At 44.0% G+C, this 27,144-nt stretch overlaps 1 protein-coding gene across 2 annotated transcripts in view; it reads left to right on the forward strand.

Annotated features, from left to right (window-relative positions):
• The window catches only part of TRDMT1 (tRNA aspartic acid methyltransferase 1), a 248,182-nt gene that overhangs the window by 160,218 nt on the left and 60,820 nt on the right, over window positions 1-27,144 (forward strand). For both annotated transcript variants that reach the window (XM_078663576.1, XM_078663577.1), the window contains one exon: window positions 23,189-23,258. In XM_078663576.1, coding sequence (XP_078519702.1) covers window positions 23,189-23,258 — 70 coding nt within the window. The remainder of the gene's footprint in view (window positions 1-23,188; window positions 23,259-27,144) is intronic.

Below are 27,144 nucleotides of genomic sequence, written 5' to 3' on the forward strand. Positions count from 1 at the left end.
CCTCTATCCATCTGGAAAAGGCGCAAACAACCACAAGGACATACTTCAAATTATTGCATCTCTCCATGTGAATGTAATCTAACTGTATCACCTCAAACGGATACGTCGGAGGAGCAAAATGACCAGCTGGAGTTGGAGTTCCCTTTCCAGGATTATATTTCAGACAAATCATACAATGCTTCACCACATTCTCAGCACATTTAGGAATTCCAGCATTCTGCCATACTGGAGCCAACAACTTGCATATTCCCTTTGAACTAATGTGAGCCATTCCATGAGCCATAGTAACCACTGGGAGCACATACGCATCAGGCAACAACCATCGCTGGTGCTCCGACAACTCAACCCAACAACCTGTCGAATCCAACATACCCGTAGTTTCTCTCCACACACTCACTTCTTTTTCCGTAGCTTCAGCCTGAATCAATTTCACACTTTCTATTGTGTCTTCACACATTCCTCTTTCCACAACCCATCTTGCAGGGCCTGCAACATACATTCGACTCGTCACATCCTTCGCTGTTTCTTTCGCAATTTCATCTGCAAACGCATTCCCTCGACCCATATCATCCACAACCTTTCTATGCGCACTACATTTCACAATTGCAATCTGCTTTGGCAGAGTTAGTGATTCAAGAAGTTCATTCACTAATTGTCCATGCTGAATTTTCGTACCATGAGAAGTAAGAAATCCTCTCTCTCGCCACAAACGGCCGAAGCTATGGGCCACACCAAACGCATGCTGGCTATCAGTATAAACAGTCACTCGCTTTCCTTCTGACAATACACACGCTCTAGTCAATGCTATTAACTCTGCTGCTTGTGCTGAATTCTGTGCTATACGTGCTGTTTTAACAACTGTATGTAAAGTTGTGACAGCATATGCTGCAGTCGACTCTCCATTCGAAAGCTTAAAACATAACCATCTACCCATAAGGTACCATCAGCATTCGAAAGAGGAGTATCTCTTAAATCAACTCTAGCCTTCGTTTCCTCCTCTGTCCGGAGAACACAATCATGCTGTTCTCGATCATCTGTCTCTACACAAATCGGTAACAGCGTAGCTGGATTCAATGTGTTGCACCTCTTAATGTGCACCTCTTAATGTGCACCTCTTAATATGCTCATGACTAGCCAAAAGCGTCAACTCGTAACCTGACAGACGTGCACTAGTAAGGTGCTGAGTCTTTGTCCTATTCAATAAGATATCCACTGCATGTGGGACCATCACAATCATTGTATTATCCAATACCAAACCAGCAGACTGTCGAATAGAAACAGCCTCTGCCGCTGTAGCTCTCAGACAACTCGGCAACGCTCTAGCTACCGGATCTAACGTAGCTGAAAAATACGCACATGGGCGCTGCTTGTCTCCAAATTGTTGTGTCAACACTGACAATGCACAACCTTCTCTCTCGTGCACATACAGCGTAAAAGGTTTACTGTAGTCAGGGGTACCCAATACCGGAGCAGAACACAATGCATCACGTAATTCAGAAAAACTTTTCTGACATTCGTCAGACCAAGGGAGAGGATACGGAGTATCTTTAAGAGTCAGTGCCAACAGAGGTTTTGCTAACAAGGAGAAATTCGGGATCCATTGTCTACAATATGAGGTGATACCTAAAAAGGCACGCACTTCTCTCTGTGTGGATGGTACAGTCATTTGGGCAATCGTTTGAATTCGTTCAGGAGTTAATCGTCTTCCCTCCTTCAACAAGAGATGACCTAAGTAGGTTACTTCTTGTCGGCGATACTGTAACTTTGAAGGTGACACTTTATGATGAAGGTCAGACAAATGTCGTAACAAAGAAAGAGTAGCTTCTTTACAAATCTCTTCGTCATCAGCAGCGACCAACAGATCATCAACATACTGGATAAGAGTAGCACCAGAAGGCAACACAAGACTATCAAGCTGAGTTTTCAACGCCTGACTATAGATGGAGGGACTTTCACAATAACCTTGAGGAGTAACTTAAACCGAAAGCTGCGGCCTCCTAAAGAGAAGCCGAAAATATCTCTACTTTCCTCAGCGATCGGAATGCTAAAGAAAGCATTCTTCAGATCGATAACTGAAAACCAAGCAGCTGAAGCAGGGACCAGAGTCAACAAAGCAGTGATATCCGGGACAACAGGAAACTGTGGCACAACGATCTTATTAACTTCTCGAAGATCGATCACAAACTGATACACAGGTGGCTGAGAAGCATCAGTATGCTTAAGAACAGGCAGAACAGGACTGTTACACACATTACCTCTCGTTTCTTCAACTATACCCTTCTCAACCAAATCATAAATAATGGCTAGAAGAGCTCTATCGCCATCACTAGATATTTTATATTGGGGAATACGAGGTAGCCTAGCATTTGACTTAAGGGTGACAACATAGGGTGGAATCTGCAAGAGACCAACATCATTGGGACCTGTAGCCCAAAGTGTATCAGGAAGAGAAAGCAATTCCAGTGGAAGACAATCTTTAGACAAATACATCGGGGAAATCACTTTCTTACCCATCGTAAGATGTACTCCCAAAGGAGAGCAATGTAATGTTGCGTGCAATCTTTTCAGCAAGTCCAAACCCAACAGATTCTCACCACAACCAGTCGTTAGAATAAGAGGAGCTTCCAATTCACAAGGACCAATAGAAAGGGGCAAAGGATTAGAAACCGGGTTACAAACTGGGGCGCCAGAAAATCTTACTGAAACGTTGGTCAAGCCAGACAAAGGTGCGCCAGGAAGTTTAGAGTGCATAATAGTACTCTTCGTCGCACCAGTATCCAAAAGAAAAGGTTCTGCCACACCTAATGTAATCACTTCAACATAAGGTCCACTCTGGTCTACTGGAACTGACACTGCTTCCTCTCTTTGTCCATGGCTGTCCTAACTATCATTATAACCAGCACTCTCACTCTCGACATAATAATCATCAGTGTAGCACTGGGCAGACTGAACAGTCGGAACATTCTGTCTGTCAAAACAATTCGTAGAATTCTGAGGGGGAAAGGAACGCTCATTCCGGGGAAACACACCACATCCCCTACCCCTAGGAACTTGTTGAAAACCACCACGACCTGTCTGACCAGATACACCATTCGCACGCTGTAACAAAATCGGACAACTACTCTTGAAGTGACCTTCTTCTCTGCAATAAGCACACTGATTAGGTCCTGGCGGCAATCGCGGAGCGAAAAACCCGGGCTTCTGTAACAATCTCTGAAACTGTGGGGATTGCTGAAACTGAGGCTGATTCGAACGAGGCGGATAAGCTTGCTGCAAAAGAACTTTCGTCTTTAGGTCTCTAGTCTTCTTCTTTACTTTATCCTTCTCATCTTTATCCCTATTCTCATAATATTGTGCAGTAGCCAATATCTGGGCCGACGAAGAAACAGCCCATGAACTCTCAGAGTCCTTTAACTTATTAGAAAGTTTGGGAAGCAAATTAAAGACAAATTTGTCCACGAACAACCGTTGACCACCTTCAGTGCTCATGTCCTGACCACTATGATCGATAAACGTTTCCTCAAACCTCGTGAAGAAATCAGACACACTCTCGTCTTTCTTTTGTTTACATGCTGCTAACTTATTCCAATTCACTCGTAAAGGAGGCATCATAGTTTTCATTAAATTAATAATCCTACCAGGTAATTCTGCAACCAAGGGCTCAGGTTTGGCACCTCCTACTTGCTGACCATCTGCAGCAACAATATTAACCCACGTATCTCCTAATTCTTGCGCATGATTCTCATGACGGATCTTCGCCCACAAAGGTTGAGGAACTACATTACCCATCAACATATCTATGTCAGCTAAATTCATAACACACACATCAACTGTCTGGGACAACTCTTTGTAATAACCAGCAGGATTCTTGCGGGGGTCAGGCAAGGTCTGCTTAAGAGCCAAGACCTCTCCTCTTTTCCAAGGAACATGTACCCATACTCGCTGAAAATGAGCCGGCTCAGCCTGAATACCCCGATTAACATTAGCAGCAACTGCCTCTCTCCATACAGGGGGAACCTCTCTCATAGGATACTGCTTCACTTTCCTCCTAACAGAGGAATCAGGTTCGTACAATGTCTGAGGCGGTAGTCTAGACCTAAAGACGAGTATCGTCTCTACGGCTTCCTCAACGTCAGACTCCACTATCGTCCCTTTAGCAAATTCGGACTGAACATCAAGCATTTCCTGCGGAATCGGACCCAACTCATTATCTTCCCATTCCTGACGGAGAAAAGTACACATTACATCGAAAACATACCTTTGCTTAGGCGGCTCCCACTGTAAGAAAACATCCATAACTGCTTGTAAATTATACCTAGAGGCATTTAAAATCCATCTACGAGCCAAAAGATCCAACACTGCCCGTTCTTCGGGACCAGGAAACTGACTACGACTCTGCTTACGTTCCAAATCAGGGGTCATATTCAGTGACCCAAAGAGTGGAGACAAAAGACCAGCAACAGTCTCGGTCATTCTTTGTCGAACAGAAGGAGAAGAAGTTGCCATAAGGACAGGAGAAAGAGTAGTTTGAGGTGACAGAAGCTTAGGGACAGAAGTAGCAGGAGTCGGAGATACAGGAATGTAAGGTACGAGAGCTTGAGGCAAAGCTGATAGCAAAGCTGGCGACCCTAGAGGAGGTTGCACCGTAGGAGGGAGAACCATCTGTGCAACAACGGGTGGCTGAACAACAGCAGGGGGCTGAACAACAAGGGGTGGAACAACTGGGGGTAATGGAGGTGCAGTAGCACCTTGCACATAAGGGGGTGGTAATCTCAGTACATGAGACATCAAAGGATCTTTTTCAGAGTCTTCAGTCACTTTTGAAAGGGAAGGCGGCAAGGATAACATTTATCGATGGCCATGCAACGTTGTCTATCTGAGACTTCACTCGTACGATCTTCTTCATCTTCCTTAAACTGCCTAGCAGCTTGTAGTACTGAAATATTCTTATCTTTCCTATCTCTCTTGGCTTGCTAAATTTCTCGCTGTTTGGTTTCTTTACGCTAAAGGCGGAAAGAATCAAACATTGCCGGCCGGGCTTTCTTCTTGAATAGCGCAACTTCCAAGTTATCTAAAATATTTAATTAGAAACTACCATGTTGGGGCCATTGTAAAACCTCATCTTTCTTTGTATAGCGAACCCATACTTCATTATAAGTAATAGGACCCACTCCGTGTTTTGAATAGAGCTCGTAAGTCGGAGTTCCAACTGGAGGTATCGGACACGAATCCTCCAATCGGGAATCCCTGTTGCAACCACAACTAAACAATTTCTCAAATTTGCTAAGACCAGGCATCTTATAGCTCAGCTGTCTAGCTTCAAACTTCATGGGGTTATCAACTATCGATACACTCGTAAATATACGAGCCCCTCGGCTTCGACTATTGCAATAACCGAATCAAAACCAAGAAACAAAACAAAGTCGTGGGAGCGACCCACTTATACTTAACCAAAATATCTGTCACGCCACCAGAAGACAGTCTATCGTCTCGCTCTACAAATCATCAATCAAAGGTCCAAGACAGGGCGACAGTCAGGGCAGCAGTCCTTCGTAGCCGTCGGAAAGCGGGAGGCCTCGCAGTAAAAACTTTCGGTCCACGTCGACATACAGGGGTCGATGAAGTGGTTGGCCTTCCTCCAGAATTTTCTCACGGGGCTCCTCACGATCCTCGGGCTTGGACCGGTACCACTGAAGTCGCCCTATGTTAGGCGCCAACTGAAGAACCGGGTTTTAGAACCCAGCGGTGCCAGGGGCATGCCCAAAGTCTTCGGATTCACCTGTCTTGGTATACAGAGACACGGAATACTTTTGGATGTCATCAAAGATCAAATTTATTAGCTGCAGCTAGTAACAGTAATCCCAGCAATACAACACGGTGTACAACTCAGGAGACTGCTCAACTTTCATAGAGCAAGACATCACTTTTTATCCACATTTTGCTCATTATAAATGCACACCCACTGCGACAAATACTGACGAATGAAATACATTTTCCCACGCATTATCACATCATAAAAGCTCGATTTACATTGTACCAACCCACAAGTTAATTATTAGGAATGTCCCAAATTCAATTTCTACAAGCCGGACAAACCCATAATTGAAAGCACTATCCATGTAATGAAAAGTCATAAGAAAAGGAAACAGATCACATGCTGAATAGGATAAGATATGTACAAGGGCACTAAAGTTAACGATATCCTGAACATTGATTAGCAATCTCAGACAACGATCAGCCAGAGAAATTGGATTCGCAAAGGGTCAGTTTCAGGTGACGGGGTCAGCGTCCTGCAGTTCACTCACAAGTCAGAAAAGGCCTAGTTAATATGCACATGAACAACGAAGCCCATGCAACTTTGTTCGTTCGGTTACCTCCACGGGCCTACGTGAGGGCAACACAAAATGGCGTCACGAACAACTCAAACAAAAGTTCGAGAATCACAGAACCTCATGCTGGTAACTCGCTTCCAGTTAGTAGATCCGTGGGTCAATTGTCCAGTCTGGATCTATAGAGGATTTGGATGTCTTTCCTTTAAACATCTTTTTTAATTTCAATTTACGTATAAAAAGATAAAGGTCTGTACGTGTTTGGACGTAATCCCACTTGTTTGTTGGATAAAATGACAGTCCCTTGCGTAGTACCTGATGTTCCACCTTTGATAGTTCTCGTATAGACAGGTTGACTAAAGTTAAATCCTCTTCTTGTTGGCACCCCTTTTGCTCCGTGTCACTCTCGGGGTGTATTGCACAAAAAAAAAAAATATATATATATATATATATATATATATATATATATATATATATATATATATATATATATATATATATATATTACCTACTGGCGGTCGCCAGTAGGTATATATAGTTAGGATTTTTTCTCTATGGGATTTTTGAAAATTCTATGTCTAATAACTTTGGCGTTTGTGGACGGAATTGGCTGAAATTTTCTGGAAAATGGAACATTTTGTTTCTGAGCAGCCCCTGGAAATTTGGGGGGGGTTCGTCAAGGGGGGGCTGAGAAAAAAGGGGGGTCCCAAAACGTGTTTTTAACATTGAGTTTTCCATAGGGCGGTTGGCCTCACTTTTAGCCCGAACGGCTGAATGGATTTCCACAAAACTTGGCAAAATTGTAGGGACTGGTAGCCCGATGTGCCTTTTGTAGGTCTCAATATATGTGCTACAGTGGATTTTGAGAAATTAACGTTTAAAAAAAGATATATATCTGTAACAGCGGACCGGGCAGCGCTCCAGTACGCGTACTTTTCGCGCAACGGAGCTTTGTGAAGCGAAGCTGATTGGTTCTCCGGCGTCTGTAAACATTCCAAACAGTCCGTAGCGGCCGCCATCTTGTCTCTCGGTAGGATCGAGAGACAAGCGGAGGCCAAACCGAAGGGGCAAATGACCATAAGGGGGCATAGTAGATCCTCCCTGACCGTTTAGGTTTGATGTGGAGGTTTTGAAAGGGCCCCGCGGGGCAAAAAAAAATAAAAATAATAATAATCGAACAGCTGAATGGATTTGCACGAAACTTGGCAAAATTGTAGGGACTGGTAGCCCGATGTGCCTTTGCTAGATCTCAATATATGTGCTCCAGTGGATTTTGAGAAATTAACGTTCAAAAAAAGATATATATCTGTAACAGCGCACCGCTTCGCGTACTTTTCGCGTTACGGAGCTTTGCGAAGCGAAGCTGATTGGCTCTCCGGTGTCTGTAAACATTCCAAACAGTCCGTAGCGGCCGCCATCTTGTCTCTCGGTAGGATCGAACAGCTGAATGGATTTGCACGAAACTTGGCAAAATTGTAGGGACTGGTAGCCCGATGTGCCTTTGCTAGGTCTCAATATATGTGCTTCAGTGCATTTTGAGAAATTAACGTTCAAAAACAAGATATATATCTGTAACAGCGCTCCGCTTCGCGGAGATAAAATTATATGTGTATTACCTAGCTGTTGCTAACACCAGTTAGCGACGGCTAGTAGAAGATAGCGACCATCTTGGGCCCCACTTTGCATGTGAGTGATATTTATCACTAATGACATGCAAAGTGGGCATGCCAAGATGTTAGCGACTGGAAACAGTCGCTAACATCGCTATCTCCTATTATCAACTTTTGGAAATATTCGAGATAAGCGCGAATATCTCCAAAAGCTACCACCTGCCCTGAGCAGTTCTTAGCCATGTTATCCAATGGGAGGTGGATAACATGGCTAAGAGCATTAGCTCGGTAATGCATGAATATCGCTGAGTTTTCAGCGATATTAATGCATTGCGGTAGTTTTTTATCATATTTCCGATAAACCTTGATAATAGCAAGGTTTATCTGCGATAATTTCTGACGGTAAAAAAATCGTTGCTAAGCATCGTTAGGGATAAATATCGCTTAACTTTGGTAATATGCCCCAACGTCTGTTAACGTTCGATTCGAAGGAAATCAGGAAGTGTTGAAAAACATTGTCTGCGCCATCTTGTCTTTTTTCAAATGCCACACTTTTGTCGTGCACGGCAGCCATTTTAGATGCCTTGACCAGACCCACTCTGTGCACGCTGTCGATCCTTAGCATGGCTCCCCACCCTCGCAAGCATCTCCCCCAGGCAGTGGTCACCCCCGCTCTCTGTCTTATGCATGGGTAATAAACCTCCCCCCATCTGCGCTGCTCTTCCCTGAGAATCACACCCTGTGCCCGCCCGACACCTCCCTTTCGCCCTATTCACTACCGCACCCTCTGACACTCCTTTTCCTCTGTGTCCGATTGTCCAGGCTGGTCCTAGGGTATCAGCTAGCCCTGCAGATGTAGTTTATGGCCACAGCTGTAAAGAATCACCCCTCTTCAAAGGAGTTATAGTAGATCAAGGCCCACACTCGATGAGATCCGTCACAGCAGAAGCGTTGCTATTATCTGAAAACCATCCTGTATTGTGATTGGGGAGGGGACCGAGCCTGAAGCGGAAGATTCCAGGGATGACTCTTTGTACATCAAAGTTTTTACAATTATGTGTCACATTAAAAATATATAGCACTCCGACAAAGTAGTAAGATTATAAAACTTTAATAATTTATAAATATATACAAGAAAACAAAAATAGTAATAACATATAAACATTTTTAGGGAAAAACAACGAAGTAGCGGTCGGCTGTGCGAATAGTCCCAACGCAGCACAACGTCCAGATTTCCGGCGTGGGGCGTCGCGGGGGGTGGGTCATCAGTAGCAAACTGTTGTGCGAATAGTTCCAAGGCAGCAGAACGCGCTGAAATCTAGATGACACGAAAGTGATGTCTAGTAAGTTGCCACCCAGCAAATAACGGCATGGGGCGTCGCGGGGGGTGGGTCATCAGTAGCAAACTGTTGCGCGAATAGTTCCAAGGCAGCAGAACGATGGCACCAAGGTGATGTCCAGTAAGTTGCCGCACTGGTTTTGGTATCCTACAATGCTGCTCCGAATAACGGCGTGGGGCGCCCCGGGGGAGGCGGCGTGAACGGGCCTCTCCAGGTGGAGTGTCATCTGTTGTAGTGGGGCGCCCCTTTACCGTTTCAGTTGCCATTCCGTCCGTTTTTGGTCCACTGTGTCAAAAGCCGCAATTCAGCTGAGTTGCGCCCACTCTTGCGGTGCAGCGATAGGCGGCTGTCACAGGACTCTCAAAATGGCGGCAGGCTGTTTCCTTTTTGGGCCTGGTCCACTGAAATGGCCCTGGGACACCTTGGAAATCGGACGCTTGTCTGCTAGGTCTTGGACCCCATTCTCGAAAGCGTCCCCTCCGCCTTGAGAATTCATCAAAAGTTTTGGGGGCTCCGACTCCTGCAGGCTTCTGGTGGGGAGCGGCTGCCATGATTGCTCGCGGAATGACCACGACTGAGCTACGAGATAGTGGTGCTCTCATGCTGACGCCAGCTTCAGTCTGAAACATCCAGAAACAAGGTGGGGCTTTCATCGTTTGGGAAAAAAAAAAGTTTTCATCCAATGAAAAGTGTTGTTTTTAGGTCACATGATCAAGCCTTCCATCATTAGGAAACCAAAAGTAAAATGAACCAATGAAAAGTTTTATAAACAAGTCACATGACCTGTTATGCGGCATAGGGTATAAAATGCGGAGAAAATACGTTGGCACGTGAGGCGGCATCAGTAGCGGACCGATGTGCGAATAAGCCGAAGGCAATACAACGCGCCAAGATTCGGATGGCACCGAGGTGGTGTCATAGTTGAGAGTTCTGAGCAGCGGTTGTAACACTGTCTGAAGCTTATTTGCAGCTGCTGCAGCTTCACTACGCGCCAAGATCCGGATGGCACTGAGGTGGTGTCTAGTAAGGTGCACTGGTGTGGCCATCCTACAATGCTGAAAGTCGGCGTGGGGCGCCCCGTTGGCCTGTGAGTTTGCGTCAGTAGCGGACCGATGTGCGAATAGGCCGAAGGCAGCACAACGCGCCAAGATCCGGATGGCACCGAGGTGGTGTCTAGTAAGTTGCCGCACTGGTGTGGCCATCCAACAATGCTGAAAGTCGGCGTGGGGCGCCCCGTTGGCCTGTGAGATGGCGTCAGTAGCGGACCGATGTGTGAATGGGGCCGAAGGCAGCGCAACAATATTTTCGGAATAGAAGACACCACTAGGCGCTGAGATGCCAAGATCCGGATGGCACCGAGGTGGTGTGTAGCAAGTTGCCGCACTGGTGTGGCCATCCTACAATGCTGAAAGTCGGCGTGGGGCGCCCCGTTGGCCTGTGAGTTTGCGTCAGTAGCGGACCGATGTGCGAATAGGCCGAAGGCAGCACAACGCGCCAAGATCCGGATGGCACCGAGGTGGTGTCTAGTAAGTTGTCGCACTTCTGTGGCCATCCTACAATGTTGAAAGTCGGCGTGGGGCGCCCCGTTGGCCTGTGAGATGGCGTCAGTAGCGGACCGATGTGCGAATGGGGCCAAAGGCAGCGCAACAATATTTTCTGATTTGAAGACACCACAAGGCGCTGAGATGCCAAGATCCGGATGGCACCGAGGTGGTGTCTAGCAAGTTGTGGCACTGGTGTGGCCATCGTACAATGGTAAAAGTCGGCGTGGGGCGCCCTGTTGGCCTGTGAGATGGTGTCAGTAGCGGACTGATGTGTGAATGGGGCCAAAGGCAGCGCAACAATATTTTCTACAATATTTTCGGAGTAGAAGACACCACAAGGCGCTGAGATGCCAAGATCCGGATGGCACCGAGGTGATGTCTAAGTTGCGGACCGATGTGCGAATGGGGCCAAAGGCAGCGCAACAATATTTTCTGAAGAGAATACACCACAAGGCGCTGAGATGCCAAGATCCGGATGGCACCGAGGTGATGTCTAAGTTGCGGACCGATGTGCGAATGGGGCCAAAGGTAGCGTAACAAGATTTTCTGTATGGAAGATACCACTAGGCGTTGAGATGCCAAGATTCGGATGGCACCGAGGTGATGTCTAGCAAGTTGTGCCACTGGTGTGGCCATCGTACAATGGTAAAAGTCGGCGTGGGGCGCCCTATTGGCCTGTGAGATGGTGTCAGTAGCGGACTGATGTGCGAATGGGGCCAAAGGCAGCGCAACAATATTTTCTGACTGACACCACAAGGCGCTGAGATGCCAAGATCCGGATGGCACCGAGGTGATGTCTAAGTTGCGGACTGATGTGCGAATGGGGCCAAAGGCAGCGTAACAATATTTTCTGTATGGAAGATACCACTAGGCGTTGAGATGCCAAGATTCGGATGGCACCGAGGTGATGTCCAGCAAGTTGCTGTACTGGTGTGGTCATCCTACAATGCTGAAACTCGGCGTGGGTCGCCCCATTAGCCTGTGAGATGGCGTCAGTAGCGGACCGATGTGCGAATAGGCCGAAGGCAGCACAACGCGCCAAGATCCGGATGTCACCGTGGTGGTTTCATAGTTGAGAGGCACTTCATCTGCAGTGGGGCGCCGAGATCCGGATGGCACCGAGGTGATGTCTAGCAAGTTGCTGTACTGGTGTGGTCATCCTACAATGCTGAAATGTAGTGGGGCGCCCCTTTACCGTTTCAGTTGCCATTCAGCTGAGTTTCGGCTGCTCTTGATGCTACAGCGACAGGCGGCTGCAAGAGGACTCTCAAAATGGCGGCCTGGTCTTTGGATTTGGGCCTGGTCCACTAAAATGGCCCTGGGACACCTTAGAACTCGGACGCTCGATTTTTTTTTCCTTTCCTGTACATGCAAAAAAAGGTAAATGCCCGGTACGTTACACGCTTCATCTGCCACAATGAACTCTCCAGAGGAACCGAAAAAAAATATAGTTGTGGTAACTATACCATGCATCGTCATATGGAGAGGTGGCACCAATTAATTATAGTGCTGCATAAAAGAGAGATTTGGAGGAGAACCCCTGACCTGCTAGTACATTCATCAAAGAAGTGGTACTGAGAGCTTCAGAGGCAAGGGAAACGGTCCCAAATATTTAGAAGAACTTTGGAAAGATTAAAATGACATGTTTAGATTGTGGTAAATTAATTTCATGTGGACAGATGAGTGTTACTCTAATAAATACAGCATATGAACATCATCATAGTCGATGGTTGGTAGAGACATTTTGACTATATCCTGGACCTGCCCGTCCTCGCCCAAAATGGCGCCGGAATAAATGGGACTCGTAACTCCTTGTTGTGTACTGGTTGCAGAACCTTGAAATCACGAGATACGTATGCAGTTTTGAAGCACATGGCGGGCGGGGACGAGAATTGATTGAATATTTCGACATCCCTATTGATATTAAGTTCTGATGTGTTATTGATTACTGTACTGTTGAAAATTCGAATTAACGTCACCCATGGTACTTGCCCGCAAATGTATATCTAGATAATTTTATTGTAACTGGCCTTTCGTATTTTAATTATAAAATGTACGTCCACCGATTCCGTAACTGTTAGACACCTTAGTTCTTGCAACCTAATGGCCCGCCCGTTACGTTCCTCTACAGTGTAAATGTCTATTCATCATATACGATTACAGTTTGCTCCGTGGCAGGCCCACGTGGTTATAGGCTCGTATTTGTATAATGAAATTTTCACAATAAAGGTTTTTAAAAGAAAACATGGTAGTAGTATATACATTGGTAAAGTTTTTAATAATAGTCACTGTTTTAGAATCATTAAAAGGCAAGTGAAATAAAGCAGACCAATTACATGAAGGGTAAAAGGTATAATACGAAGGAACGCAGTAAAGATAAATGGTCAAGGGCTGTTGTGTTTTCTATTCCTGCAACATAAAGTGATCGATAAGAATCTCATATTCAGGCGTATTGGCGACTAAGACAGCAGGTCGACCCTCTTTTGCTCAACGGCTCCGTCATGGGGCGAAGAAACGCTCTTTTTCTCGAAAAAAGAATATATTTTACTTGCAGGACAGTTGTAAAATTTCCGGGAAAGTACATTAGCCTGGAACATTATAACATATATTTAAGAAAAAATAATGTTCGGAAGTAATTAAAAGCGTAATTTTTAGGTGATATGACCAAGCCTTTCATCATTACAATAAGAAAAGTAAAATGAACCAATGAAAAGTTTTATTAACAAGTCACATGACTTGTTATGCTTACGTTACGCGCTGCGCGCCCCGGATGACTTCCGGATGCGCTAACGCGGCGCGTCATATGACGCATTACGCGACAACGCAGGTCCAGAATATAGTCAAAATGTCTCCACCAACCAGCGGTCGAAACACAACCCCTTTCAGCAGGCTAAATAGTTCTGTTAAATGACAACAGAAGGGACAGGCAACAAGAACCATCAGTCAAAGAGGGGAGGGCTAGTTCTTCTCTACCGGGTTACATTGGGGCGCTACCGGAACTGATCGAATTGGTAGTCTACAGTGTTTCTGGATGTTTCAGACTGAAGCTGGGGTTAGCATGAGAGCACCACCATTTCGTAGCTCCGTCGTGGCCATTCCGCAACCAATCATGGCAGCCGCTCTTTATCGTTATTTTGGGCGGGGTGGGTGGCGGAGCCGAGCTGTTTTGCAGCCATCATTGTGTGGAGTTCAGTTCATCTCACTAGTTTTGTATTTGTCATGAGGGGTTGTTCCTAATGTTTCTATTTTAGCGAGGTCAAAAAGAGATCCCATTAGTGGCCTACTGATTTTACTCGATTCCTTTTCTTTTTTTTTACACGATTTTTCGTTATCTGCAAAGACTAAACAGAGTATTGCGACTCTGTGTTTGTTTGTAAATAGAGAATGAACCAAAGAGAACTAATTCTAAAACAGTAAATACTTGGATAACAATCAATCAAATGGAGAGAGAAGCAGGCACGACGGATTACAATGGGGGCAAAGGCCTGCGTTAACTACCTTTCACTATCTGCAAAGAGAGAGTACTCCTAATAGAAATGAGGGGGGGGGGGCACCATTCAAAGCAGATCAGTGTGCATAAACACGAAAATGTTTTCACTTACCACGTACTTGACATTCGACAGCTTATGATATTTGCTATGAAAAAACCATTGAAATTCACTGAAAAAACCATAGGTTATAGACCATATATAGTTAGGAATTAGCATTTACAAAACCTTGAAAATTCACTGAAAAAACCATAGGTTATAGACCATATATAGTTAGGAATTAGCATTTAAAAAACCTTATTTTACTCACACAAAACCATTGAAATTCCATATATAGTTAGTTGCACTAACTATATATCGCGCACCCGCAATCCACTGCTGATCATGTCACATATTACATCATTCATGACATGGTCAGTGACATCACTGATGACATCACTGATGACATCTCAAATGACATCACTGATGACATCACTGATGACATCTCAAATGACATCACTGATGACATCACTGATGACATCTCAAATGACATCACTGATGACATCACTGATGACATCTCATTTGACATTACTGATCACATCACTGATGACATCATTCATGTGATAATACGATGAACCTCTTCAGACTCTAATATAACCTTAGATACACTCAGTGTAAACAGACACTCACAGACTGTCACTCATCCATGGAGTTACTCACACACCTAGTCAGTCATGCAAAGAATCAATCACACCTCCATTTCCTCAACTATACAGTTATACACACCTTACTTATTCAAACATATACTAACACATATTTACTCTATTATACAATCCCTGATACAAGTTCACAGTGATCCATACAGCCACTCACACATTCACTGGCTCTTATGCACAGTTATTTATATATGTCAACTCTCACATGTACTGTGTTTTACATATGTACTTACTTTGACATGCAGCACTGAGATATCCATTCACTCACCAATACACTCATGCACACAGTCAACCGCCCATACAGCTGTTTCCACATGCACTTTTGAACCCATACATCTAGTGAATCAACTGCTCACACATCTATGCACAGAGTCATACACCTCCCAGCCACCCACACACACACTCAGTCTCCCATACAAATACTTGGGCAACCAATCAATAACCCATATAGTTACTCATATAGCTACTGATCAACACATGCAGCAGTTTACAGAACAACAGACATAATGATGCACAAATTAAGACAGTTTAGTCACTAACCCATGCACTCAGTGAGACACATTTAATCACTCACTCATACAGTCAGGCATGCACCTACTAAATCCTTCATCCAGACACTTATACATCCACTCATTCTTCAATATGTAAGACATATTTTAACTTTACAGAAACATAGTCACTGGATGTTGTCATCAGTGATGTCATCAGTGATGTCATTTGAGATGTCATCAGTGATGTCATCAGTGATGTCACTGACCATGTCATGAATGATGTAATATGTGACATGATCAGCAGTGGATTGCGGGTGCGCGATATATAGTTACTGCAACTAACTATATATGGAATTTCAATGGTTTTGTGTGAGTAAAATAAGGTTTTTTAAATGCTAATTCCTAACTATATATGGTCTATAACCTATGGTTTTTTCAGTGAATATATATATATATATATATATATATATAGTTTGCCAAGTTACCCTCTGTATGTGTATATGTATATGTAAATATATATGCATTTTTTGATTTGCTTATAACTTTAGCGTCGTTTGACGAATTTTTACAAAATTACCCCAAAAATAATTTTTTCAGATCAGCTCCTATCTTGAAAGTTTGGGGTGATTTATCAAGGGGGGTTGAGAACAAAGTGGGCCCCAAAACGTGTTTTCTCCATGCAATTTCCATAGGAAACTTTAGACAAGGCTACAGGTCAAACTGCGGGACGAAAGTATGCCAAATTAGGCAGGGAGAAAGGTCTTGGTCCAGAAAGCACACTTTTGTTTAAATGGTGTAAATCCGTTCAGTAGTTTTTGAGAAATATCAAAATTTACAGCTACAGAGATTTGAGAATTCTGACATCTGATTGGCTAAGGCGATACAAGCACGAGCTTGCGTCTCATTGGCTGTGAACGGTTGAAACTAGGAAGTGTTGGCAGCCGTTTTGTGACTCAATTGAAAGGAGTAGGGGGAAAAAAGAGAAAAATTGTATAAAAGCGTATAGTAGGAACACATCCGGAGAACAACGTTATTGTGGTATGGTTGCAAAGGCTATGGAAATCCCGTCGGGAAAACAATGCGCCGTATTGCGGCAAGCAGTGTGTAGGGTGCACACACAGGTAATGTGAATGTTGCGCAGGCCGTGGAAATCACGTCCACAGAACAACGATGCGCGGTATTGCAGCAATGTTCCGTAGGCTATGGAAATCATATCGGAAAACAACAATGCGCTGTATTGCGGCATTCCTGTAATATAATGCACAGTAATGTTTACTTATAATGCAGTGTTCACTTTTATCAAGGATAGTGTCACTTTGTTAGAGGAAATTTAATATTATGTGGAAGAGCATGTTCTCACCCGTGCGCGGAACACATTTAACGTTTAATTGGCTGAGGTGTTCCAACAACAAGCTTAATATTGATTGGCAGCGAACCATTTAAAGTAGAAGTGTTGCCAGCCATTCCCTCCCCCTCTGCAGAGTATCGGGGACATCTGATTGGCTGACGTGTTCCAAGCAGGACCTTCCCAAGCTTAATGTTCATTGGCTGTAAACCATTGAAAGTAGAAGTGTTGGCAGCTATTTTCTCCCCCTCTGCGGAACACCATGGACATTTTATTGGCTAAAGTGTTTCCAGTACAAGTTTGCTACTTATTGGCTGGGAATCGTTCACTGTTGTCAGACATTTTGTGACTCACTTCAAAGGAGTACGGGAAAAAAAGTAGTAGAGGGGAGGGTAGGAACACTATTAAGTCTGTACAGTGGTCACATGGTGGTGACAGGGACTGTGAAGGTCGAAAATGTTTTTTATATATTTTAAGGGCCATTTATATAATTTGTATGGGGCCTACAAATCACGGCGGGAAAATAACAGCGTGTGTTGAGGTTTTCTTTTTATTAAGTTTGTGGGTGGGATTCTTCCCAGAAGCACTATTTACTTATAATGTGGTGTTTCCTTTTCTGACGGGGGGTGCTACATCTTTGGGGCAAATATTATAATATGGAGGAGGGTGTTGCAAAAACAAAGCTCGCTGTTGCGGTCTTCATTTAAATAAGGGTCTGAGTAGACAAGGCTACAGGTCAAACTGCGGGACGAAAGTATGCCAAATTAGGCAGGGAGAAAGGTCTTGGTCCAGAAAGCACACTTTTGTTTAAATGGTGTAAATCCGTTCAGTAGTTTTTGAGAAATATCAAAATTTACAGATACCGAGATTTGAGAATTCTGACATCTGATTGGCTAAGGCGATACAAGCACGAGCTTGCGTCTCATTGGCTGTGAACGGTTGAAACTAGGAAGTGTTGGCAGCCGTTTTGTGACTCAATTGAAAGGAGTAGGGGGAAAAAAGAGAAAAATTGTATAAAAGCGTATAGTAGGAACACATCCGGAGAACAACGTTATTGTGGTATGGTTGCAAAGGCTATGGAAATCCCGTCGGGAAAACAATGCGCCGTATTGCGGCAAGCAGTGTGTAGGGTGCACACACAGCTAATGTGAATGTTGCGCAGGCCGTGGAAATCACGTCCGCAGAACAACGATGCGCGGTATTGCAGCAATGTTCCGTAGGCTATGGAAATCATATCGGAAAACAACAATGCGCTGTATTGAGGCATTCCTGTAATATAATGCACAGTAATGTTTACTTATAATGCAGTGTTCACTTTTATCAAGGATAGTGTCACTTTGTTAGAGGAAATGTAATATTATGTGGAAGAGCATGTTCTCACCCGTGCGCGGAACAAATTTAACGTTTAATTGGCTGAGGTGTTCCAACAACAAGCTTAATATTGATTGGCAGCGAACCATTTAAAGTAGAAGTGTTGCCAGCCATTCCCTCCCCCTCTGCAGAGTATCGGGGACATCTGATTGGCTGACGTGTTCCAAGCAGGACCTTCCCAAGCTTAATGTTCATTGGCTGTAAACCATTGAAAGTAGAAGTGTTGGCAGCTATTTTCTCCCCCTCTGCGGAACACCATGGACATTTTATTGGCTAAAGTGTTTCCAGTACAAGTTTGCTACTTATTGGCTGGGAATCGTTCACTGTTGTCAGACATTTTGTGACTCACTTCAAAGGAGTACGGGAAAGTAGATGGTAGGGTAGGAACACTATTAAGTCTGTACAGTGGTCACATGGTGGTGACAGGGACTGTGAAGGTCGAAAATGTTTTTTATATATTTTAAGGGCCATTTATATAATTTGTATGGGGCCTACAAATCACGGCGGGAAAATAACAGCGTGTGTTGCGGTTTTCTTTTTATTAAGTTTGTTGGTGGGATTCTTCCCAGAAGCACTATTTACTTATAATGTGGTGTTTCCTTTTCTGACGGGGGGTGCTACATCTTTGGGGCAAATATTATAATATGGAGGAGGGTGTTGCAAAAACAAAGCTCGCTGTTGCGGTCTTCATTTAAATAAGGGTCTGAGTAGGCTACTTCTCGGGAGCAATGTTTACTTATAATGTATACTTATAGTGCGGTGCTTACTTCTGTCGCGGAGAGTGCTACTACCTTGCAGCAAAATAGTAGGTGTGGTGGCGCTGCAGAAATTTCAGTCCTGGTTTGAAACCGTTTTTATCAAGAAATCATAAATATACTTTCTTAGTAAAGTGTAGCTGTATATATCAAAGGGGTAACAAATAAAAAACGTAATTCATAAGATATCCCTTAACGGTGGCCACATTCTATCTTTTTTCCCCGCAGGCTATATTTTCTCATCTATAGTTTGTAAAAGTGTTGCCCCATACCCCATACTCTTCTTAATATAAGAGGGCATCAGTTACTTTTAGATAAAGTAGAAAAGAAGTACTACAACAAACACGCCGGCACTGCATCATGTCAAACCACAACAACAATAACAAGTAAAAAACAGTTAAACACAAATATGGTCATATTACATATAACATGTACGCTTCATCAAAACATTAATTGAAGCACTATGTATACAATTCTTTTTTAGCACCTACTATTTCATAAAACATTACCAGTGTTGCAAACTGTGAGGTAGTAAGTTATCAACGGAAATAAATATAGGATATATTGTTAATTTCTCGCACATCTAGATATCCAACCCCTTTAAACTACTATGAAGTCACAATATTAAAATATACACAGTGACTTTATAGTATTCCACAGGAGAACAAGAAAAGAATAAGGGCCACAACAAAAAAAATCAAAATATTTACAATTTCTATTCTGTAGAACTCTGGAAAGTTCTGTTGTGGTGCTTAGAGGTCGCTCACTGCTCCGCTAACAGATCACGTACTTCTTTAAGTACATATAGGACAGTAGTATAATATACACTACTATTCCTATATGTTCCATAGGGAAAAGGGGAATAGAAACCACAAAAAAAATGAGAAATAGAAAAATATCATTCAGAAATGTAGGGTTTATCAAAGGCATTAAGTAAGAAAGTATCTATGCATACAATCTTTTTTTAAACTGCTATTTTGAGAAATATTATCTCTGTAAAAATATCTGATCAAGTAAGTTATAAAGGTCAGTAAGCTGTATTTCAGATTAGTCCTGACGCCGACAGATCTCCAACTCCTCTTCTCTGAAAATATGACACTGTAGTACAATATACGCAGTGTCACTGATGCTAGACAAAAGGAAAATGAAAATAAAGTCAAGAACACAAAACAAGATGAATAGCGCCATGTTTTCCAGCTGTGAACATGTTCAAAGCTTCTTTTCTCCGGGACTTCGAAATCTTTCGTGTTTGCGCCTACGGGTCAATAACGCCTCTGAGAGCATATATAGCGCGAATATTACAATATACATATTCACTCTATATGATCCCAGGGGGGGAAACAGAATAAAAACCAGAAGCTGCTCACGTTACATATAAATCATTAGTCTTCGTGTCAACGGGTCACCAACACCTCTGAGATCTGTTATACTTTGATTGTTACAATGTACATAGTCACAGTATATGACCTCAAAGGAGCCAGAAAAGGAACAGTGTTTCCTCTATTCTGGGTGTTTCTGAATACAAGCTGCTGACGTTACATATAAATGGCAAAAACAACCAATAACACTTTTTTCTAAATAAAAATCTTTAAATATTCATGCATAGCTACGTATTATAAATATCTACTATGCTATAATCAAACAACTTACAACTCCTTAATATGTTTTGTTATCGCAAAAGAAGAATCCGACACTAGAAAACGGAACCTCGATCACAGATTGGACACGCCTCTGAGAGCATATATAGCACGAATATTACAATGTACATACTCACACTATATGATCCCAGAGGGGAAACAGAATAAGAACCAGAAGCTGCTCACATTACATATAAATCTTTAGTCTTCGCGTCGACGGGTCACCAACACCTCTGAGGTCTGCTGTACTTTGATTATTACAATGTACATAGTCACAGTATATGACCTCAAAGGAGCCAGAAAAGAAAGTGTTTCCTCTATTCTGGTTGTTTCTGAATACAAGCTGCTGACGTTACATATAAATGGCAAAAACAACCAATAACACTTTTTTCTTATGAAAATCTTTAAATATTCATAAATAGCTACGTATTATAAATATCTACTATGCTATAATCAAACAACTTACAACTCCGTAATATGTTTTGTTGTCGCAAAAGAAGAATCCAATGCTAGAAAACTGAACCTCGATCTAAGAGTGGACACACGTAAATAACTTGCTAAAACAAAACTAATCGATCAACGGGTGTGCTTTATATACTTTTAGGTTATTGAGTAGTCTATGGAAGGAACATGCGGCTCCGCCCATTTAGATGTCACGCTTTATAGTTGACATATGCTCACGTTTTCACTGTTTAACTTGTGCATGTGTTGGGAAAAGTTGCAAAATGTGAAGCGGTAAAGGTTTCGATTTCGATCCTCACACATATAAGCTGCATAATATGTACATACGTTGGAGAGCTTCAAAACTGTTAACCGGCAAACCGTGTTATTTACTTTCTCGTGACTAAAAACATCTATTAATTGCCGTAATTCTAGATAGAAGACATATAAAAAATATTGTTCAGAATAGAAAAAAAATTACGTCAAAAGTGATGTCATAAGTGATGTCACTGACCATTTCATGTAATATGTGACATCATCAGCAGTGCATTGCGTGTGCGTGAGTTATAGTTAGCTGAACTAACTATAACGGAGGAACTTCTATGATTTTGTATGACAGAAATGTCCAACTAACTATAATGTCCCTGAAACCTATGTTTTTTTCAGAGAATTTCTAAGGTTTTTTAAATGCTTATTTCTAACTATAACGTGCCTGAAACCTATGTTTTTTTCAGGGAATTTCTAAGGTCTTTTAAAAGCTTATTTTAACTATAACGTGCCTGAAACCTATGTTTTTTTCAGTTAAAAATATGTATATATATATATATATATATATATATATATATATATATATATATATATATATATATATATATATATATATATATATAAAGAAGTACACCTGCCAAAGTTTATCACCTTCCATGAATCGAGACCGATCAGAAGTGCTTAATCCAGCCTTTCTTCTGCAGCATGCCCTCCTACTGATTTAGGTCTCTCATCTGGGTGACCATGATTTTGAAAATGTTTTGGATAAGAACACTAGCACCCAGGGGAAGTGGTGGGTCATTTCACCCTCTGAGCCCATGTGCTTAGAAATCCCAATCCCTCACTATATTTCCCAACTTTTCCCAATCCCCCATTATTAAGCTGTGTATAATTCCTGCCATGTATTAATTTATGTTACTGGCTGGCTGTGCTTAGAAGCACCATTTGCCACTACATTTTCTAAAGCATTCTTGCTCATAGCAGCTTGGCTCACACACCTCTTGTGACATGTTCTTTAAAGGGGACAATTGGAGAATGGTGTCACAGTAGATGTGTTGTTGGTGATTTCTGGTGATGCAGGTTTGTCAAAAAAATTGTTTCTAAACTGAAAGTTTTTTTTTAATTCTTCCAGACCATCAGCCAATGTTATTTTCCTAATGTGAGAATAAAAATGTTCTTTGTAACCACTTTCTATTTGACCTATGCTCACTAAATGCTCACCCCACTCCGAAGAGGAACAGGATTTTTTACACAGATTCCCCTGCCCCACACTTGTCTTGGATATTCCCAGTCTCAAGCCCCTTAGCTCTCTGTAGATAATGACTCCAGCTGACCCTCACAGATAAGGCCCACCAAGACTGATGCACATCTAGGACTGCTTGTATTCCAGTGAAAAGGGGATGTTGCCCAGCATGTTTGGGTTTGACTACTCCTTTTGGAAGGCAGGCCAGAAACGGCTATATCTATTGCTAATCACTATCTCTAATGACACAGACGGGCAACAAAACAATAGAATGTAAGGCTACCACAGGTGATTACGAGTGGGTAAAGCGAGTGTAAGAATTCTCATCAATTGCTTTTTGTTTGTGAATCTTTCCCACATCTCGGCTGCCGTCCTCCTGCTAACCACCTAAGAAGGTTGTGAAGTCCCTCAGCATTCTAGAGGGGATCTAGGTGGTGGTGTCTTTCACTTTGTGTCACATGACTTCTGACCATTGAACCTGTTTTTCCATAGGGAACAGAAGACTGCCACTTCGCTAAAACAATTCACCACATCTTACCTACAATATTTTTCTATAACTTGTACAAACCTCTGTTCATGGAGTGCTATAATATAGCACTCTTTAAATGTGTAAAATTATGTTTGTGTTGCAGGGATGCCTTGATACAGACTTTGGAGAAGTGTGAATATCAATATCAAGAATTCCTGTTAACTCCAACTTGTGTAAGTGGTGTAACTTTTATGTAATACATGCTGATTGTGAAATAGTGATCAAGGAACAGTTAGATCGGTGATCATATTAAGTCCACATTTCTCACTTGTGAGCTGTGTGGTTACTGGCACCTCTATGTACATCTCACTATTCCTTACTAATACACCATAAACAAAAATGGTGATCACACAAAAAAATTAAAACCGGAATAGAGAAAAAATCAATGGTACGTAATGCGGTGAAGTTGTAGACCTGGGTTTGAATCCTGACCTCATCACATTTGGGCAAATCACTTCTTGCTGTGCAGAATGTTATAAGTATAGGTGTGATCTACATTTGTTATGTTATTTAATGCACAGTTGTAGAGCACATTATCGCTCAGGAGGGTTTCCTGGCACTCATCAGTTGTGAGTTTAGGCACACCTAGGGCTTAGTGGGTTTACTCGAAAAGCCAGGTCTTTAGCTACTTCCGGAATTCAAGAAATGCAGAGGAGGCTCTTATTTGTAGCGGCAGAATGTTCCACTCTTTAGAAGAAATGTATGAGAAGGCTCGACTGCCAGATCTGTTTTTCTGTAAGAGAGGGATTTGTCCAAGTAGGAGTCCGGACAAGCAAAGGTTTCTGAATGGTTTGTGAAAGCAGATGCGATTGTTGAGGTATGCTGGGCCGGTGTTATATAGTGCCTTGAAAGTGTAGGTGAAGAGTATGCATTGTACTCGTTTATAACTGAGGAACCAGTCAAGCTCCTTCATTTGTGGTGTGATGTGAGTACAGTGCGGAAGGTTGAGAATGATTTTAGCCGTCAAGTTTTTAATGATCTGCAGCCTTCTGGTGAGTTTTTTGTTGATCTTGGCATAGAGGGTGTTCCGTAGTCCAGCTTGCTTGCGACCAGGTCATGCATGACACCTTTCCTGGTGCTGATTGGGAGCTATTTAAAAATCTTCCTCAGCATGTTCAGTGTATGTAATCAAGAAATGCTGATGGCATTGACTTGGGCAGTCATGTCGAGTATGATCTTTAGAGGTATTTGGCGAGGGTGGTGCTATGTGTTGCATAATTAAGTGTCCTGTCCTGTATGCTACATTTTAAACTCACAGGTATATTCTCAACCCCCAAACCTCACATTCATGTTTTTGTAATCAGATCTCCACTTGATTCTATGCTATACAGCACATCACACTTGAGGTGGTCTTTGAAGTGCTTGGCTGCTTTTTGGAACTAGATTTGCTCAGTATCAAATACCATAAAAGTAGAAAATAGTCCAGCCGTGCCGTGTATTCCCTGTTCGTTAATTTGTTTTTCAGCAACTTTTTAAATAAAAATCATTTAGAAATTTGTATGACAGCTTTGCTATAAATAATCCACTTTGCGTTGCATATGAATCAAAAGTTACACTCTCAGGAATATTTGACACTTATTGAAATTAAAAGATCACAAGTCAAGATGTTGCTCCATGGGGCCGTCGTGACTAAATACCTGAGAGGGAACGCTGCTTCATGTGGATTACTAGTTACAAATGAACCAAGGATGGGGGCGGAGCTTGCCGGCAGCTACGATGGCCGCCTAATTCCGAAGCTCCGTCAAGCACTGCACAACATCCTTAATTATCCTTGCACAGAGCCGCGGTTATAGCCCCCCACCCACCTCTTCAGACGTCGGAAGCGACTGGGACACCGGCGGACCCAGAGCGGAGCGGACCCGACTCTGCGAGACGAGAGCACGGAGCAGCAGAGAGTCGCGCACCGCAAGCCGCGACCCCCAGCAGCACTCTGATCCGGGCGACGTGCCCGTACGTGCGGCTGCGGGAAACGCGACTGCCCCGGGAGCCTGAGGTCGGTCCCCACGCTGTTAGGTGCTGAACAGCCCAGTAGGGTCGCGCGGTGCGAGGCTAATGGCGCAGTCCTAACGGGACGGCACCACCTTTGTGGACACCCCAAACGTCCCGGCTGGCAGAGGAGGTAAAACGCCGGGGCAAAGCACCATTACCGGAGACAGGCCCTGCGAGGAGGGAGGCTCTACGTAGGCGGGGCTGGAGGCAGTGAGGCCGGACCGGGGACGCCTCTGGAAGCCTCTGCGGGACATAGTGTGCCCTAAAATACATAAACTGGACGCAGTGGGATATTTATTACACGGGGTACCGCACACTAAGCCCCGATATCCTCAAGGTGGTTCCCCCAGCGGTGGCCCAATTCGAGACGCCCATAGAGGGACTATAGCGACGACTCCTAGCTACCGTCGTGTAAGCTGCGCAAACCCAGACGAGTGGAGGCGACGTTGGTCTGCACACACAAGCTGCAGAGCTGAGTGCTTGGTAAAGTGCTAGTAGGGCTGCTGATTGCACTCACGGCGCCTAGTCCGGTGAAAAGGTGGGACCTTGTCTATCCTGACTGGGCACGCGGAGGCGAACTGGTGTCGGACTCTGTTGCGTTGCTGGAAACGCCAAATCAAGTGGATTGCGTCAGACACCGGGCTGATCCCAGGAGTGACCTGCGCCAGGGGGTGACGTCTGGATGCGGCGTGGGTTTCCCCGGGGAAGCCGACTCCAAGGTTCTGGTCTTCGGGAGGCGACCGGCCCATCACGAAGGGGAAAGGGAGACAAGACGCAAAGCAGACTCCCCTTTGCGCAGAGACGGGTGCAGACACAGAGCCCTCCTACGCAGCGGGGGAGGTCACACACCCTGAAGAGGAGCAAACGGAGGACTCCGACATCAAGTCCATGCTCCGCTCCATGGAGCAGAGCCTACAATCCAGCATCTCTGCGCTAGGCACCAAAATGGACGCCATGACATACAGGATGGATCGCATGGCCGAACGCCTCGACAAACACGCAGAGAAACGTGACATGGCGGAAAGGAGAATAACGGAAGTTGAGGAGGCGCAGACAGAGCTGGACATGGCCCATAAGCGAGTGGAGAACCTGATGAGATCCCTCCAAGACAAGACGGAAGACCTGGAGGCACGTTTGCGACGCTGTAACCTCCGCATAACAGGCCTGCCGGAATCAACTCAGACCGGCAAGATGGAACTATTCGTTGAGAAACTTCTCACTACTCTCCTGGGAGAGGGGGTGTTTTCGCCGATGTTCGTGGTGGAGCGAGCGCACCGGTCTCTAGGCCCCCAGCCACGCCCGCGGATGCCCCCTCGCCCAATCATAGCAAAATTGCTCAACTACAGAGACAGGGACACGGCACTCCGGCTGGCCAGGGCCAAAGCGGATCTACAATATGAAGGGTCGGCGATATCACTATTCCCAGACTTCACGAGTGCAGGAAGCACGTAAACACTTCGCCCCGCACAAGAAACGACTCGGGGACCTGGGACTGGACTACGCGATGTTGTACCCTGCCAAACTCCGTGTCAACAAACAGGGCCGCTCGCACATATTTATGGACCCTAATGAACTGCAGCAAGCACTGAAGAGATGGTCAAGAGAGAAGAGAAATGGTAATGCGGATGCACAGGAGGAAGGGGGCAATAGCCATCTAGATGACCAGGAGTGATCAAGGATTCAGACTTCTACGGCAGTCTGGACTCACTGCGGACAATCGCTGACTGCTGACATTTCCCGTCTGGCTGAGGAGATGTTGTTAACTGATCAACCCACTCAACAGATGGACAGACTCCTGGCAGATAAGTAGAGATAAGTATTAAGGGAATTGTAAAGGACCTATATGTAGATGGCCAAAGGTGGAAAGACTGTGGTGCACTTGTATGCATTATGCCTCATGGGGACGAAAAAGAGAGTAGTACGCTTCCAATCTGGGGGGGGGGGAAGGGGCAACCCTATATGTCATTTGGTGGTAATATGTAACAGCTCTGATTACACTACAGGGAGTGCTTGGCGGAGGGAGGAGGGGGCCTGACATAACACTCTGAGACTATTGAGACACATGAGCTG

Source organism: Lissotriton helveticus, chromosome 10, assembly GCF_964261635.1.
Source record: "Lissotriton helveticus chromosome 10, aLisHel1.1, whole genome shotgun sequence".
In the NCBI taxonomy this organism is placed as follows: domain Eukaryota; kingdom Metazoa; phylum Chordata; class Amphibia; order Caudata; family Salamandridae; genus Lissotriton; species Lissotriton helveticus.